Genomic DNA, 15,377 nt, shown 5'->3' on the forward strand with positions numbered 1-15,377 from the left:
CCAGATTTCTCACTTCCATGCTTTTTCTCTCTCTCACACTCACATACACATCAGTCATCTCTCTGAGCAGTCACTTTCATTGTCTCTCACACACGAGCTCGCTGACCAGTTTCTCTCAATCACACACATGCTCTCAATCAAATGCATTCTCTCACTTACACACAGGCTGGCTGCTTCTCTCTCTCTCTCTCACTTCCACTCCCCCCCCCCCCCCCGAGCACAAATAGTAGCTGCAGCAGCTTCCTCCTCCAGCCCCCGCAGGCCAAGAAAGAAGAAACCCATCGGCCGCGGGAGGCTCATGCTGCTGTCTCCTTTCCCGATTACCAGCTCCTTCGACTGCTCGGGGCCGTTCCTGCTGTCGCCGCTGCAATTTTTTCACGCAGCACGGCTCTTTCTTCCCGCGCATCACTTCCTGTTCCGGTTCAAGGGGGGGGGGGGCGGGAAGAAGAAAAGGGCAGCCGCGGATGCCACAGCTTTTTTTTTTTTTTTTTTTGCACCGCTGCCGTTCCCGCTGGGCTTGAACGTGCTGATAGCCCAGTGGCAACGGCAGTGCGGTGCGCGGGAAGGAGAAAGCCGTGCCGAATGAAAAAATTGCAGCGGCGATAGCAGGAACGGCCCCGAGCAGTCGAAGGAGCTGGTAATCGGGAAAGGAGACAGCAGCATGAGCCTCCCGCGGCCGATGGGTTTCTTCTTTCTTGGCCTGCGGGGGCTGGAGGAGGAAGCTGCTGCAGCTACTATTTGTGCTCGGGGGGGGGGGGGGGGGAGTGGAAGTAAAGTGAGAGAGAGAGAGAGAGAAGCAGCCAGCCTGTGTGTGAGAGAATGCATTTGATTGAGAGCATGTGTGTGATTGAGAGAAACTGGTAAGAGAGCAGGTGTGCCCTATAAGACGACCCCCGACTTTTGAGAAGATTTTCTTGGGTTAAAAAGTCGTCTTATACGCCGGAAAATACGGTATTTGGAAATAAAGCAGCAGCAAATCTTTTGGTTCCAACTAAAACTTATTAGTTGCTATTAGAAAAAGCAGTTTGTCGCTTGCAAATAAGATACAAATCACTTAATCTTCTACTGCTTCCACTAAATAAGGTTGAAGGAGAAACTCACTTACTTGCCACTTCATAAATGTCTGGCTCTTCTCTTGCCAGTTTTTCTCTTGCAACATCAGCAATTGGGCCAAAGATGACAACAGGCCTTAGAAATCCAGCTGTAACATATAAAGCAGCTTATGCAGAAAGAGTTATCTTAAGAAAATAACTATAATTACTAAATGCTTCTAAGCATCTGTCTTCAAATAAAAGCAGTGTCTTTTTCAAAAGACTAGGTAAGAAACACCACACATCCAAATAAAGAGCAATTAAAAAGAAATGTTAAAAACAGAGGACAAACCAGAGTGGCAACCCACCCCCCAAGTTAGAATTCCAACCTTTGGCAGAAAAAGTTTTGAAATTCTAAGATTTGTCATGTCAAATTAATTTAAATCTATGGAAGCCAATCATTTGCTCAAGCTTATTTCTTACACTAACGGGTCACTTTTAAAAAGGCCACATGCGTAAAAAGTGGGGTTATGCACATGGCTGGGCCTTGAGCACGCTGCACGCATTTTAGAATAGGCCCGGCCACACATGTAACCCCTGTCACGCGCAGAAGTGCCGGGGGGGGGGGGGGGGCGGGGGGGCCAGGGGCTGGCCGAAACAGCTGTCATTAGGCCCTGTCCCAAGGAAGCACACACCAACAGCTGGCCGGCACACGTAACTTACTTCTGCTCCGAATAAGCAGGTAAGTTACAAAACAAAAAAATCCTCTAGTTAAAGGTAGTATAGGGGTCGGGGAGGAGAAGGGAAAATGGAGGAAGGGTAGGTGGGGTAAAGGAAAGTTCCCTCCCAGTCCGCTCCTGATATATATATATATATATATATATATATATATATATATATCAGGAGCGGATATATATATATATATATATTAATATATTATATTATTAATAAACATTTATATTGTTTATTTTATTAAGTTGTGCCAGTGTTATAAAATTGTATTAAGTTGTTATCTTGTAAACTGGAGTGAAGGCATCCCGCTATACTTCGGTATATAAAAGCCTCGAAATAAATAAATAAATATTGCATCAAAAGTGCATCTGTGACTTGATATAATGCTGAAATCAGCCTTCATTCATACTCAAGCACACCCATTCACATACATTCTCACTGTTATATATTCTCACTATTATATTCCAAGCATAAATAATCTATACAACAATCTCAAAGTTCACAATTTGTCTTATATAATGTTAATTTACATCACTGAAACATTGTTACGTACTTATACCATAGAACCTGCATACAATCTAATACAATGAACCTTATAATGCAATCCCTTTTTAATCCTTGTTGATCCCAATCCTTTCTATTGAACCTCATTTATCCCAACTGGGCCCTCGTTTCACCGTAACGGCTTCGTCAGGGGAATGTATAATGGTCACACCATGGATTTAATCTTAATTGGATTCAATATAGGAAGTGTACCTTCTGTGGTAGAAACATCAAAATGTCTTCTTTAAGATTCCAATTTCTTGTTGTACATCATCAAGTTCTGTATACGTTCTCGCATTTTTTCATCTTTATTAAACACTCTTGCTTCTAGCCACCACTGTATTCACAGCCACAGACCTTTAAAGACTAAAAGCCAAAGCCTCATAGTACTCTCTTTACCAATTTGGAAATTCAAAATCGCCCCATCTTGGTATTTCTCTGTTTGCCCGCATACATTTAATATAATTCTTTTTCCTTCATTTGTAGAACATGAAACTCAAGAATCGAGTCTCTCCATATTGCCTCAGACTACCCTCTTCTTCTTTCCTTGCGGGTATATATAAGTAACAATGTTTCAGTGATGTAAATTAACATTATATAAGACATATTGTGAACTTTTCTTGTTCAATATTTATATTTTCTTTCTTGTTCTATATATATATTTTTTTTCTTGTTCAATATATATATATATATATAATTTATTTTTTTTTTAAATCAACCCCTAAGAGATTACCCCCTTTTGCTTAGGGATGGAAGAGAGAGAGAAGTGCCCCCAAAAGAATAATGTTTATTCTTGGACAAGTGACTACATATATAAATCTTATACAAAATTTATTATAACACAATCAACTTCTCTTTTAACTGGGGTCGGGGAAGGGACACCTAGTGGTGAGACGCAGGATACATGTATATCAGGTTCTGGGTCCACAGCTCTTGGCTGAAGATTTTTGCTGCAATGACCAGGCTAAATAGCAGGTTAAAAGCAGAGGAAAAAAAATCCAAGTAGTTGCATATAAGGCTTATAGCTCTATAGCCTCACTACAGGCTGGTTCCAATGGAGCTAGAAGCCCAATATAGCAAAAGGAAACTTACTTGATTAAACCCACCCCCCTTTTGTTCCCAAAAAAGGAAACCCAGAATCCTTTGGGGCAATCCTTGTAACTTGATAATGTGGTGCAAGCAGATGAGAAGCCTTATCAGGCTGGATCATTAACAGTCAATTATTCAGGGGCTGGGGGATGATACTGTACTGGAACAATCTTTTCATTTCAACTCCCTCTAGTTTCCCTTTACCCTATTGTTTGAACTTCATGCCCAAACTATTGAAGTTGAGAATGACACCATGCTGCTATGATCTTATCCGAGAATTACATTCTAGTTTCAGTAGAACAAAGTTCTTCAGTATGTAAACAGAATGCTTCTTAGCTCAGTGAACACTGATGTCAGCTAACTGTATAGTACACTAATTATCTAAGGTTTAAATGTTTGACTAAAAGCTCTAAGCAGCTCCAACTGAAATGCAGGATAAATCAAGAAAATATCTGTTTTTTAAATAATACCTTCTCGAAGAACAACTCTTTCATAAGCAGGAAATTTGGTCTGAACTGGTTGGGCAGAAAGATCTTCTCTACTTTTTCGAAGATTCCTCTTGGAACTACGAAGGCCACGAAATCTCCAAAAATCTGCACGATCTCCTCCTGCTGTCTTTGGAAGCGTGTACTGTACACTGGCTAACTGCTCAGCTCTACACAGAAAAACATTACATTGCTATAAAAATAAAACATTAAGGATCATCTGCTGCTTGGTAATTATCAGGGCTAGCAAAGATTTTAATCTTAAATGACAGAGGATATAGACAGAAAAAGTAAAGTTTGCAAACATAGGTCAATATTACGGCACGTTTCAAATACTCAAGTTTTCTGAGTTATTTTCCCAGAATTCATAAAGTTCTTTAGCTTATTTGCATCTACTGGAGAAGTACAAGTAAAGCCTGCAACATTAATAGTGAACTTTATTTTGGAATCTGACAGACTGGATTATGAAATTGTTTTTCCAATATAGAGATGAGTTATTTTTCAGGTTCATGATTAGAATTCAAAGAGAAGAGAAGAAAGCAATTTTTGTCAAAACTGGAGGGTCTACAGATTGGGGCTTTGTTTTTCCTCAAGTATCCCTCAAAATGTTTGATTAAATATTAAACTGTTAAATGTGTTTATTTTGAACCCAATCTGTTATACTTTTTTAGCGGCAAGCCATCTGTGGGCAAAATCTTAAGGGCTATTCCTCTTTAGTCTCTGAGTTAGAGGGTTACTCCTTCCAGATATATTTATGATGAATATTTTAGAGTTATTATTTTGGATTTCTTGCAAACGTATTTCATAATACTGTGTCCTCTCCTAACCTCTCAGCTAGTGGATTTTTGTATAGTTAAATTTTCTTCATGGTAATTACCTAATATTCCAGGTCATTCATCAAAATGCATTATGGCGTTAACACATGCGATAATGCGTTAACGCTATAATGCATGCGTTAAGAACAGTAACGCATGGCGCGAATGCAAATTTTTGGGAGGTGAGGGATCAGGGCGGAGTTTGGGCGGGATTTAGGAAAATGAGGAGCAATATCGCGGGCATTAGCAGTGTGTTAACACATTTTGTTGAATCTAGGGGATTGTACTTGTTTGAAGTAACACTTTGCCTAAGACAGAATTTATTTGAAATTCAATGAAAATAAATAGAATAATAAAATTCAATAAAAAAAAAAAAAAAAAGAACTGACATGCTGGGTAAGACTAAGGTCAATCAATCCCATCATCTTGCCTCCAATGGTGGCCAGTCTGAGTTGCAAGTACCCAGCAGATACCATAAAGTAGATCTATTTTCTGTTACTTCCCAAGATAGCAATAGCTCTCTTTAGTCTACCTGGCAAATAAATGATTTATGGACTTTTCCTCCAGGAACCTTTTCCACATTTCTTAAATCCCACTGCATTAGTCACCTTGACCACAGTTTGGAAACAGCTTGACTGTGCACTGAATGAAAAAGTACTTATTTTTTTAAATCTATTGGCTTAGTGTCATGCCGTGTCCCCTTATTTTAGTATAATTTGAAAGGATATATAGTTATCCTTTATTTACCCATTCTGCCCCCTCACAATTTTATAAACTTCTATCATACCCCCCTTCTCAGAAGTCTCTCTTCCAAGATGAAGAGATCAAACTTGTGTAGCCTATCATAGCAGCAGAACTGTTCTATCCCCTTTATCACATTTATCATCTTCTAATGCACCTTTTCTAGTTCTAGATGTGGCATCCAGAACTGCACACATTACTCGAGATACAGTCACATCAAGGTCTGATAGAGAGGCAACATATTTTCCATTTTATTCTCCTTTCCTTTTCAGATCATTCCTATTGCTCTATTTGTTTTTTTTTTTTACCTCTACTGAACAATGAACTGGAAATTTCAATGTATGGTCCACAAGGACTCCAAGGTCAATCCTTTTCCTGAGTGACGATTTCCAACAGAAAACACTGCATTGCGTACCTATAATTGGGATTCCCTTTCTATATCATTTTGCACTTGTCCATATTAAATTTCATCTGCCAGTCTTCTAATTTCACAAGGACCTTCTGCTGCTGTTAACAACTTCTAATAACTTTGCATCATCCTCGTTCCCTTTTCCAGATTATTTATGAATATGTTAAACAGCAGAGGTCTCAGTTCTGATCTCTGTGACACTCCACTAATAACCTTTCTCCATTGGAAAGCTAACCATTTAGCCCTACACTTTGTTTCCTGTCTTTTAACCAGTTACTACCGTGTTTCCCCGAAAATAAGACATCCCCCAAAAATAAGACCTAGTAGAGATTTTGCCGAATTCCTAAATATAAGACCTCCCCCAAAAGTAAGCCATTCCTTGTAAACAGGGGCGGATTGACCTATCGGGGGATCGGGCTTCCCCTGGTGGGCTGGTCAATCCTGTGACATTTTTTTTTTTTTTTTAATAAAGTTTCCAAGGTATTAGGGGCAGACGCGAGCAGTGGTATCCCGAGGGGAGCCAATGCCCCCGGGCGCAAGGAGGCTCATGCGGCCGCTGAGCCTCCTTGCCCGAAGAAAAAGATTGCATTCAAACGCGCTGATGCTCTTCCTCCTTCCTGCCTGTGCGCTCCAGAAGTAAACGTTGCCGGAGCCGCGTGGGCAGGAAGGAGGAAGAGCATCAGCGCGTGCAGAAGAGGAGGAGCCGCCGCGGGCTGCTGCGAATCCCAAGTCGCAGCGGCCCAAGAAGAGGAAGAGGCCCGGTAGCAGGGCTGCCGTGGCCCGAGAAGTTCAGGGCCGCTGCAGAGCCCATCCTGCGGCGACCCGCGAAGAGGAGGCCCAGAGGTGAGAGAGAGGCTGAGGGTCTGTAGAGGGTGTGTGCGTGCGTGTATGAGATGAGTTGAGAGATTGTGTGTGGGAGTGAGGATCTGAATGTTTGCAGAGGCAGCATGTGAGAGCCTCTGTGTGTGTGAGAGAGACAGCGTGTGATGGTGAGAGCCTGTGTGTATGAATGATTGTATGAGAGAGAGAGCATGTGACAGTGAGAGCATGTGCTTGAGCAAGACAGCATGTGGGAGTGAGAGAGAGCCTGGATGTGTGAGAGTCAGACAGCATGTGCCAGTGAGAGACTGTGTGTATGAATGATTGTATGAGACACAGCATGTGACAGTGAGAGAGAGAGAGAGTGTGTGTGTGAGAGAGAGTGAGTGAGTGAGTGAGAGAGAGAGAGAGAAATGCATGTGAGAATGAGAACCTGACTGTTTGAGGGACGATGGAGAGAAAAGAAATATGGAAGAAAAAAGGACAATATAAGAAAATTATTCCTTACCTGCTAATTTTCGTTCCTGTAGTACCATGGATCAATCCAGACGGTGGGTTATGTCCCCCGTCCAGCAGATGGAGTCAGACCAGAGCTCGAAGGTGTCACTAGATATACCAGAACACCCTCTGCTGGAGCTCAGTATCACGAATAGCAAAGCCCAAAAAGAGCAAGAGACATTTTGGATCAAAAATCCTTAACATGAAGGAACAGAAACCATATAAGAAAAATATAACCAGCCAACAGGGCTACAAACAGCCAACTTGTGAGGAGCTGTGAACAACAATAAGTACTCATTGAAGGAGAAAAGAGAAAGCAGAAAGACAGCTACACATAAGAACCCGAGCAAAGGCCAAAATCCCAGAGTGGTGGGCATCTGGATTGATCCATGGTACTACAGGAACGAAAATTAGCAGGTAAGGAATAATTTTCTTTTCCCTGTATGTACCAGGATCAATCCAGACGGTGGGATGTACCAAAGCTTCCCTAAACCGGGTGGGTTCCTGAGAGGCCTGCTCGGAGTACCTGATCACCAAAGTAACCCGTGGTCTCCGGCGCTAAGTGTAGCCGATGTCTGGAGAAGGTGTGCAGCGATTTCCACGTTGCCGCACGACAAATTTCCTGCGAAGAAACAGAGCGCGACTCCGCCCAGGACGCCGCCTGCGAGCGCGTGGAGTGTGCAGAAAACCCCCGCGGCGGAGCCCGACCCGCTGCGGTATAAGATGCTGAAATGGTGTCTTTTATCCAACGCGCAATGGTCGTCTTCGAGGCCAGTGACCCTTTTCTTCGGACCAGACCATAGCACAAACAAGTGGTCGGAGACCCGAAAGTCATTCGTAACCTCTAGGTACTGAAGCAGAGAACGTTTGACGTCAAGAAGACGGAGAGACAGTGGTTCATCTGGAGCGAACGCCGGGAGTTCCACCATCTGATTCAAGTGGAAAGACGACACCACCTTCGGGATGAAGGAGGGTACCGTACGTAGGGAAACTCCCGAGTCCGAGAATCGAAGATACGGTTCCCTGCAGGATTAATGCTTGTAGCTCCGAGATGCGGCGAGCGGAACAGATGGCAACGAGAAAGACCGTCTTGAGCGTCAGGTCCTTAATGGTAGACCCACGAAGTGGTTCAAAAGTGATCCCGACAACATCCGTAGTACCAGGTTAAGGATCCAGGAAGGAAAAGGAACCCTGACCGGTGGGCGCAGATGTTTGACCCCCTTGAGAAAGCGAGCGATATCCGGCTGAAGGGGGAGAGCGTTGTCCTTCTGCACCAGAACGTTCAGGGCTGACACCTGAACACGGAGAGAATTATAGGCGAGGCCCTTATCCAGGCCATCCTGTAGAAACTGGAGAATCATTGGCACCGTCGCCTCCGTAGGACAAGTCCTTTGATTGGAACACCAAACTTCGAAGACCTTCCAGACTCGGACGTAGGCCACTGATGTGGAAGGCTTACGGGACCGCAGCATGGTTGAGATCACTGCCTCTGGGTAGCCCCTGCGACAGAGGCGTCGCCGTTCAAAAGCCAGGCCGCAAGACAGAAGAGTTCTGCCTGCTCGAAAAATACTGGGCCCTGGTGCAGCACCCGAGGAAAATGACCCAGCCTCAACGGACCATCCACCGACATTTGCAGGATGTCTGCGAACCATGGCCGACGCGGCCACTCCGGGCCACGAGAATCACCGGCCCTTGATGGTGTTCTATTCTGCGAAGGACCTTTCCCACCAGGAGCCAAGGTGGAAAGACGTAGAGCAGCTGATCTGACGGCCACGGCAGCACTAGGGCATCCACCCCTTCCGCGCCTTGCTCTCTCCTGCGACTGAAGAAGCGCGGCGCCTTGGTGTTGAGGGGGGGGGGGGGGGTCGCCATCAGATCCAAGCACGGGGGCCCCCAACGGCGGACGAGCAGTCGCATCGCCCCGGAGAGCGCCCACTCCCCGGGATCCAGCTGTTGACGACTCAGGTAGTCCGCCTGAACGTTGTCCACCCCGGCTATGTGGGAGGCTGCGATCTGAACTAGATGATTTTCCGCCCACTCTATCAGGGGCGTTGACTCGAGGGAGACATGCTTGCTTCTTGTTCCCCCTTGTCGGTTGATGTAGGCCACTGTGGTGGCGTTGGAGAGAATCCGTACCTCCCGGTGCCGAACCAAGGGAAGAAAATGCTGAAGGGCGAGTCGCACGGCCCTTGTTTCTAGGCGATTGATCGGCCACCTCGCCTCCGCTGGCGTCCATGTCCCCTGTGTGGCGCTTCATTCGCAGACGGCGCCCCATCCCACAAGACTGGCATCGGTGGTCACCACCACCCAATTGGGTACCTCGAGCGAAACACCGCAAGCCAGGTGCGACGGCACCAACCACCACTCCAGACTTTCCCTGGCAATCGATGGGAGGGGAAGAATCACCTGATACTCCTGCGAGATTGGTTTCCACCGGGACAGAAGGGACGCCTGCAATGGTCGCAGGCGAGCGAACGCCCAGGGTACCATGTCGATGGTGGAAGCCATAACTCTCAGAAGCTGTAGATAGTTCCAGGCGGTGGGTTCTGCCAGGGCCGCAAACCGAAGCACATGCTCCCTCAAGGATTGGGCCTTGTCCGGGCGTAAGAACACCATGCCCAGCTGAGTGTCGAAAGTCGCTTCCAGAAAGTCCAGGCGTTGCGAGGGAACTAGGGAACTCTTGGAGAGGTTCACCACCCAGCCCAGGGATCGGAGGACTTGTACGACTCTGTCCACCGAAGTCTGCCCGTGGGAGAAGGACTTCGCGCGAATCAGCCAGTCGTCCAGATAGGGATGTACTAGGATTCCCTCCTTGCGCAGAGCCGCTGCCACCACGACCATAATCTTGGTGAAGGTCCGAGGAGCGGTCGCCAGACCGAAGGGTAGAGCCCTGAATTGAAAATGCTGCCCGAGGATCTTGAAACTGAGGTACCGCCGGTGCGCCGGAAGTATAGGAATGTGCAGGTACGCTTCCGTCAGGTCCAGGGAAGCCAGGAACTTGTGTACCGCGGCAATCACAGAGCGCAGGGTCTCCATTCGGAAACGGCTGACCCTCAGGGACCGGTTTACCTCCTTCAAATCCAGGATAGGCCGAAAGGAACCGTCTTTCTTTGGAACGACGAAGTAAATGGAATAGTGTCCCAAGCCCACCTCGCCGTAAGGGACGGGGACTATGGCCCCTATTCCTGTAACCGGTCGATCGTTTGTTGAACAGCCAGCCTCTTGAGATTGGAACCACAGGGGGAGAAAAGGAACCTGTCCCTTGGCGAACGGGCAAATTCCAAAGCGTAGCCGTCCCTTATGGTGTCCAGTACCCACTGATCTGTGGAGATATTTACCCACTCCTCGTAGAATTCTGTGAGCCGTCCCCCGATGCGGGGCGTGGAGGAGTGGGCTACTCTGGCATCATTGTGTGGACTTTGCGGGCGGAGTCCCCTGCCCTGAACCTTCTCGCGTGGGCCTCCGCCCACGAAAGGAACGCGACCAGGGCTGGGCCCTGGACGGAGTAGGCCAAGAACCAGGCTGCCAGGAGGCCCTGTAGCGTCTCTGCGCCCTGGCTCTGCCTGAGGGAAAAGATCGAAAGGAACGCTGCCTATCTTCCGGAAGCCGATGGACCATATTTTCCCCCAGAGACTTGATGATCTGATCCAGGTCCTCCCCAAAGAGGAACTTGCCTCGGAACGGGAGAGAGCCAAGGCTAGACTTGGAGGAAGCATCCGCCGCCCAGTTACGGAGCCAGAGGAGTCGACGAGCTGCCACCACCGAGACCATGGACCTCGCCATCACTCGAAAGAGAGCGTACAGAGCATCCGCCCCGTACGCTACGGCCGACTCCAGACAGTCCGCCTGGGCAGCCTCTTCGGGAGGCAGATCCTGAGAAGTGACGAGTTGTTGTACCCAGAGCAGACTGGCCCGCTGTGCCAGCGAGCTGCACATGACAGCACGCATCCCGAGAGCGGAGACTTCAAAGACACGCTTGAGGAAGCCCTCCAATTTGCGATCCTGCGTATCCCGTAAGGCCATGCCGCCCGTAACTGGGATGAGATCCAAAAAATCCTCCGGGAGCAGATACAGCTTCTCCAAGGCACGGGTGACCTTCAAGGACGCTACCGGCGTGTCCCACTCCCTGGTGAGGAGCTGAAGGAAAGACTCATGAATGGGGAAAGCCTTCGCCCTAGGGCGGAGCACGGCAAGAACAGGATCCCCTTTTCGCGAGGACGTAGCGACGGACGGAGCCACGGGAGCCGGTGGGTCCGGCGGTGGATCGAGATCCAGCTCCTGGATGATATGGTGAATAAGCTCATCCAGTTCTTCCTTATGAAAAATTCTTAAGGCACGTGGATCGTTCCCCTCTGTCTGGCCGTCCGCGTGCGATTCCGGGGGATCCGGGCAGTCATCCCCTGCAGGTGAGGCCGCCCCCATGGTGCGCCGGGGTGGCAAGCCCGTGCCCCCCCCCCCCCAGACCCAAGGAGGTCCTGGGGACCAGGAGGAGAAAACCTAGGAATTTTGGGGGAGGGGGGCCCCGAGGGAGACCCTCCCGGGCCCCCCCGTCCCTGAAGATACGCATTGTGCATTAATAAAATGAATTCCGAGGAGAAAAACGCCGCGGTGCTGGTAGACCCTGAAGAGGGACCCTCCTGTGGGCTTCGATCGGGCAGAATCCCCTCCGGGGCCAAGCTTGGTTGAGAAAACTCCCTGGAGATCCCATCTCCTGCTGAGGACTTACCCTCCTCAGGGTGCACTCCTAAAATGGCCGCCGTTCCCGCCATTGACGGCGACGTGGCCGGCCCGCGCCGCCCTGGCTGGGGGGCAGGAAGGGTCGCAGAAGCGTCCGCAGACCGTGCGGTGCCTTCCCCTTCCAGGAGGCACCGATCGCACACCCCCTCTCTAGAAAAATGCAGCCCCGGCTCGCCGCAGACAGCGCAAACCAACTGCCGCGGCATAAAATCGCCGGCTGTAAGACGCTTCGGGGGGGGGGGGGCCAAAAAGCAGAGGAGTGCCGCGGGGAGGGCCCAGAGAGGCCTGCGCAACCCGCCGGAGAAGACTAGTCGTCGGGGGGGAGGGGCTCCTTCCACCGGAGAACGAAGTGTGAGGGAACGCTGTCAGGCCGCGGGACCCTCGAAACCGCGTGGAGAGGCCGGCGCCACCGGCATCCACGGGAAACCCCAGCCGCCCCTGTACCTGTGAAGGAATAAAACCTTAAACTTACCCCCGGCACCGAAGGAGAGAGGTATGGTAGAAAGAGAGAGAGAGGCAGCACAAGTAGAAACACGCCTCCTCAAAAAATTGTACTTTTTCTTTTTTTTCTTTTAACTTTACTGATCCAAAATGTCTAACACACAAACTGACAGGTACAAGTAAAAGAAAAGATAAGAAATATTAAAGCCCTGTCACCCTGGGGGAGCTACTGGGTCCCCCAGGGACCCAGTAGCTCCCCCAGGGTGACAGGGTGACTCTGCTGGAGTCAGAAAGATACTGAGCTCCAGCAGAGGGTGTTCTGGTATATCTAGTGACACCTTCGAGCTCTGGTCTGACTCCATCTGCTGGACGGGGGACATAACCCACCGTCTGGATTGATCCTGGTACGTACAGGGAAAAAAGGAATTGGCAAAAAAATAAGAAAGGGAAGGTGGAAAAAAAAAAAAAGCCTGTGACCAACCGATTAGAAAACTAACATCAGCTAGCAAAGGTAAAAAAAAAAAATAAAAATTACTTTTTAGTGTTTGGCACATGTAATCTTTGGGAATGTGCAAGAATAGCACTTTCTCTATGCGGATCTCACAATGTACGAGATCAGCATGGAGAAAGTGGAACCCCACGGGGCCTGCACAGAGGAGGCAGCAGAATGGGCTTCAATGTCAGTAGCAGCAATTGGCGCCTCCCCAATAGCCATGTGGCAGCAGTGACAGTGGCAGCAAGATTACTGACATCTGGGGATGGTGGTAGTACCAGTCGGGGGACCCCTTCCAAGCAGTGTGCAGATGTTCAAAAGCAGTAGAGTCAGCCCAAGCTGACTACCATGAATGCTGCACACTCTTACCTATCTCTGACAGCACACTGGTGGGACATGGCTGACGCAGGGGCAGCCAGCAGCTCTATTAGACATCCCCTAAAAATAAGGCCTAGTGCATCTTTGGTAGCAAAAATTAATATAAAAGACACTGTCTTATTTTCAGGGAAACAGGGTAATGCGCAATAGGACAACAAGTCTAATTTCCTGAGGAGTCTCATGTCAGGCTTTATCAAATGCCTTCTGAAAATCCGAATACACAGTGTCAACTAGCTCATCTTTATCTACATTTTTATTTATTTAGTTTTATATACCGTCATTCGGTAGAGCCATCATAACGGTTTACAGATTATGTATTTATCTTAGCAGTTGTGTAACAGTAAAACAAATGTGAACATTTTCAGATATAAAACAAATCAAGTCCAGAAAGCATTAATAGGTTGGATGGGGAGGGTAAGGAGGTTCAGGGTGGAGAGCAGGTGGCAAGAGGTTTATAGATGCGAGTTCAGTTGAGAGCTGGGATGATCAGATGTTTGAGGGTCAGTGTAGACTCTGCAGAACATTAATGTTTTTAGATCTTTTTTGAAAATTGTTAGGTCGTGTTGGGTTCGCAGGACTTTAGCTAGGGTATTCCAAAGATTAGGTGAGGCAATTGAAAAGGCTCTCTTGTGGTTGTCAGATGCACATCTTTGATAGGGGGAATGTTTAGGTAACCTGAGTTATTAGAGCGTAGGTTTCTTGGAGGATTTTGAGGAATTATGTTTAGGGTGTTTAAACCTTGATGATCATTGTTTAGAATTTTGTGAATGATGGTCATTGATTTGTAGGCAATACGTGCAGTAATAGGTAGCCAGTGAAGTGAGGTCAATATGGGTGTTATGTGCTCACTTCTTTTTGTTCCTGTTAGGACTCTGGCAGCTGAGTTCTGCAGTATTTGGAGTGGTTTGAGGGATGATGAAGGTATTCCAATTAGTAAAGAGTTGCAATAGTCGAAGGTGGAGAAGATAAATAGTTGTAGGACAGTTCTGAAGTCGTAAGGGCTGAGAAATGGCTTCATGTGTCTTAGGGTTAGGAATCTGTAGTATCCTTTAGTTTTATTTGCTATGTGGTTCTTGAAAGAGTTCTTTATCGATAACTCCAAGGTTGCTGGTGTGGGTGGTAGGGAGTATAGATATCATTTGTTTGTCTAGTATTGTCAGGGGTGGTGGAATTGGATAGGGTTTTTTATCCATAAGTATTTCAGTTTTATCGAAATTGATTATGAGTTTCAGAGAATTTAGTAGATGCTTGATTTAGATAAGTAGATCTGAGGTTTTCTTGTAGGTGTCTTCAATCGAATTTTGTATGGGAATTAGAAGCTGAATGTCATCAGCGTAGATGAAGTGTATGATTCCATGTTCTTTTAGTTGGCAGATGGGGAGAAGGTATATGTTGAAAAGAGTGGCAGATAAAGCTGATCCTTGAGGGACTCCAGTGTTGAGGTTGATCATCTTTGATGGGTTGTTACTGATCAATACCTGGTATGTTCAATCAGATAGGTAGGAAGAGAACCAATGTAATGTAGTGCCAGTTAAGCCAATTTGGGATAGTCGCTCTAACAGTATATTGTGGTTTACTGTGTCGAAGGCGGCTGAGAGGTCAAGGAGTATGAGCAAGTATTTTTCACCTTTGTCAAAGCCTCTTATAATAATGTCATTTAGAGAGATGAGGAGAGATTCTGTGTTTAGGTTTTTTCTAAATCCATATTGGGATGGAGGTAGGATGCTGTTTGTCTCCAGATAGTCATCTAGTTGGGCGTGTACAACTTTTTCAATGGTTTTGGCTAGGAATGAAAGATTTGATATGGGGCGGTAGTTGGTAAGGATTTCTGGATCAAGGTTGCTCTTTTTAAGGATTGGTTTGATGACAGCAGATTTGAGGCATTTGGGGTAATTGCCTTCGGTCAGTGATAACTGGCGCTAACCTTTAAAAAGGAGATAGAGCAGCTTTTAAACTAGAACAAAGGGGAAAGCCGACAGTCGCTCAGCAGCGCATGGTTCGGAGAGAGGTATCTTTAAAGGATACTAATGATGCATTAGAATTAGGGCATCCCGACAGTGAGGTTCCAATGGGACAGTGCTATACCAGGGTACAAATTATATCGCAATGACAGAGAGGAGCAGTCGGGAGGCTTTATGTCCGGGATGGCATAGAGTCCAACAGGAT

General features: G+C 47.1%; 1 protein-coding gene across 3 annotated transcripts in view; it reads right to left on the reverse strand.

Moving 5' to 3' along the window:
• The window catches only part of TJP1 (tight junction protein 1), a 486,574-nt gene that overhangs the window by 178,071 nt on the left and 293,126 nt on the right, over positions 1-15,377 (reverse strand). For all 3 annotated transcript variants that reach the window (XM_029575150.1, XM_029575149.1, XM_029575148.1), the window contains exons 14-15: positions 3,866-4,050; positions 1,106-1,201 (exon numbers count right to left, since the gene is read on the reverse strand). In XM_029575150.1, coding sequence (XP_029431010.1) covers positions 1,106-1,201; positions 3,866-4,050 — 281 coding nt within the window. The remainder of the gene's footprint in view (positions 1-1,105; positions 1,202-3,865; positions 4,051-15,377) is intronic.

The sequence above is a fragment of the Rhinatrema bivittatum genome, chromosome 13 (assembly GCF_901001135.1).
Source record: "Rhinatrema bivittatum chromosome 13, aRhiBiv1.1, whole genome shotgun sequence".
Classification (NCBI taxonomy): Eukaryota; Metazoa; Chordata; class Amphibia; order Gymnophiona; family Rhinatrematidae; genus Rhinatrema; species Rhinatrema bivittatum.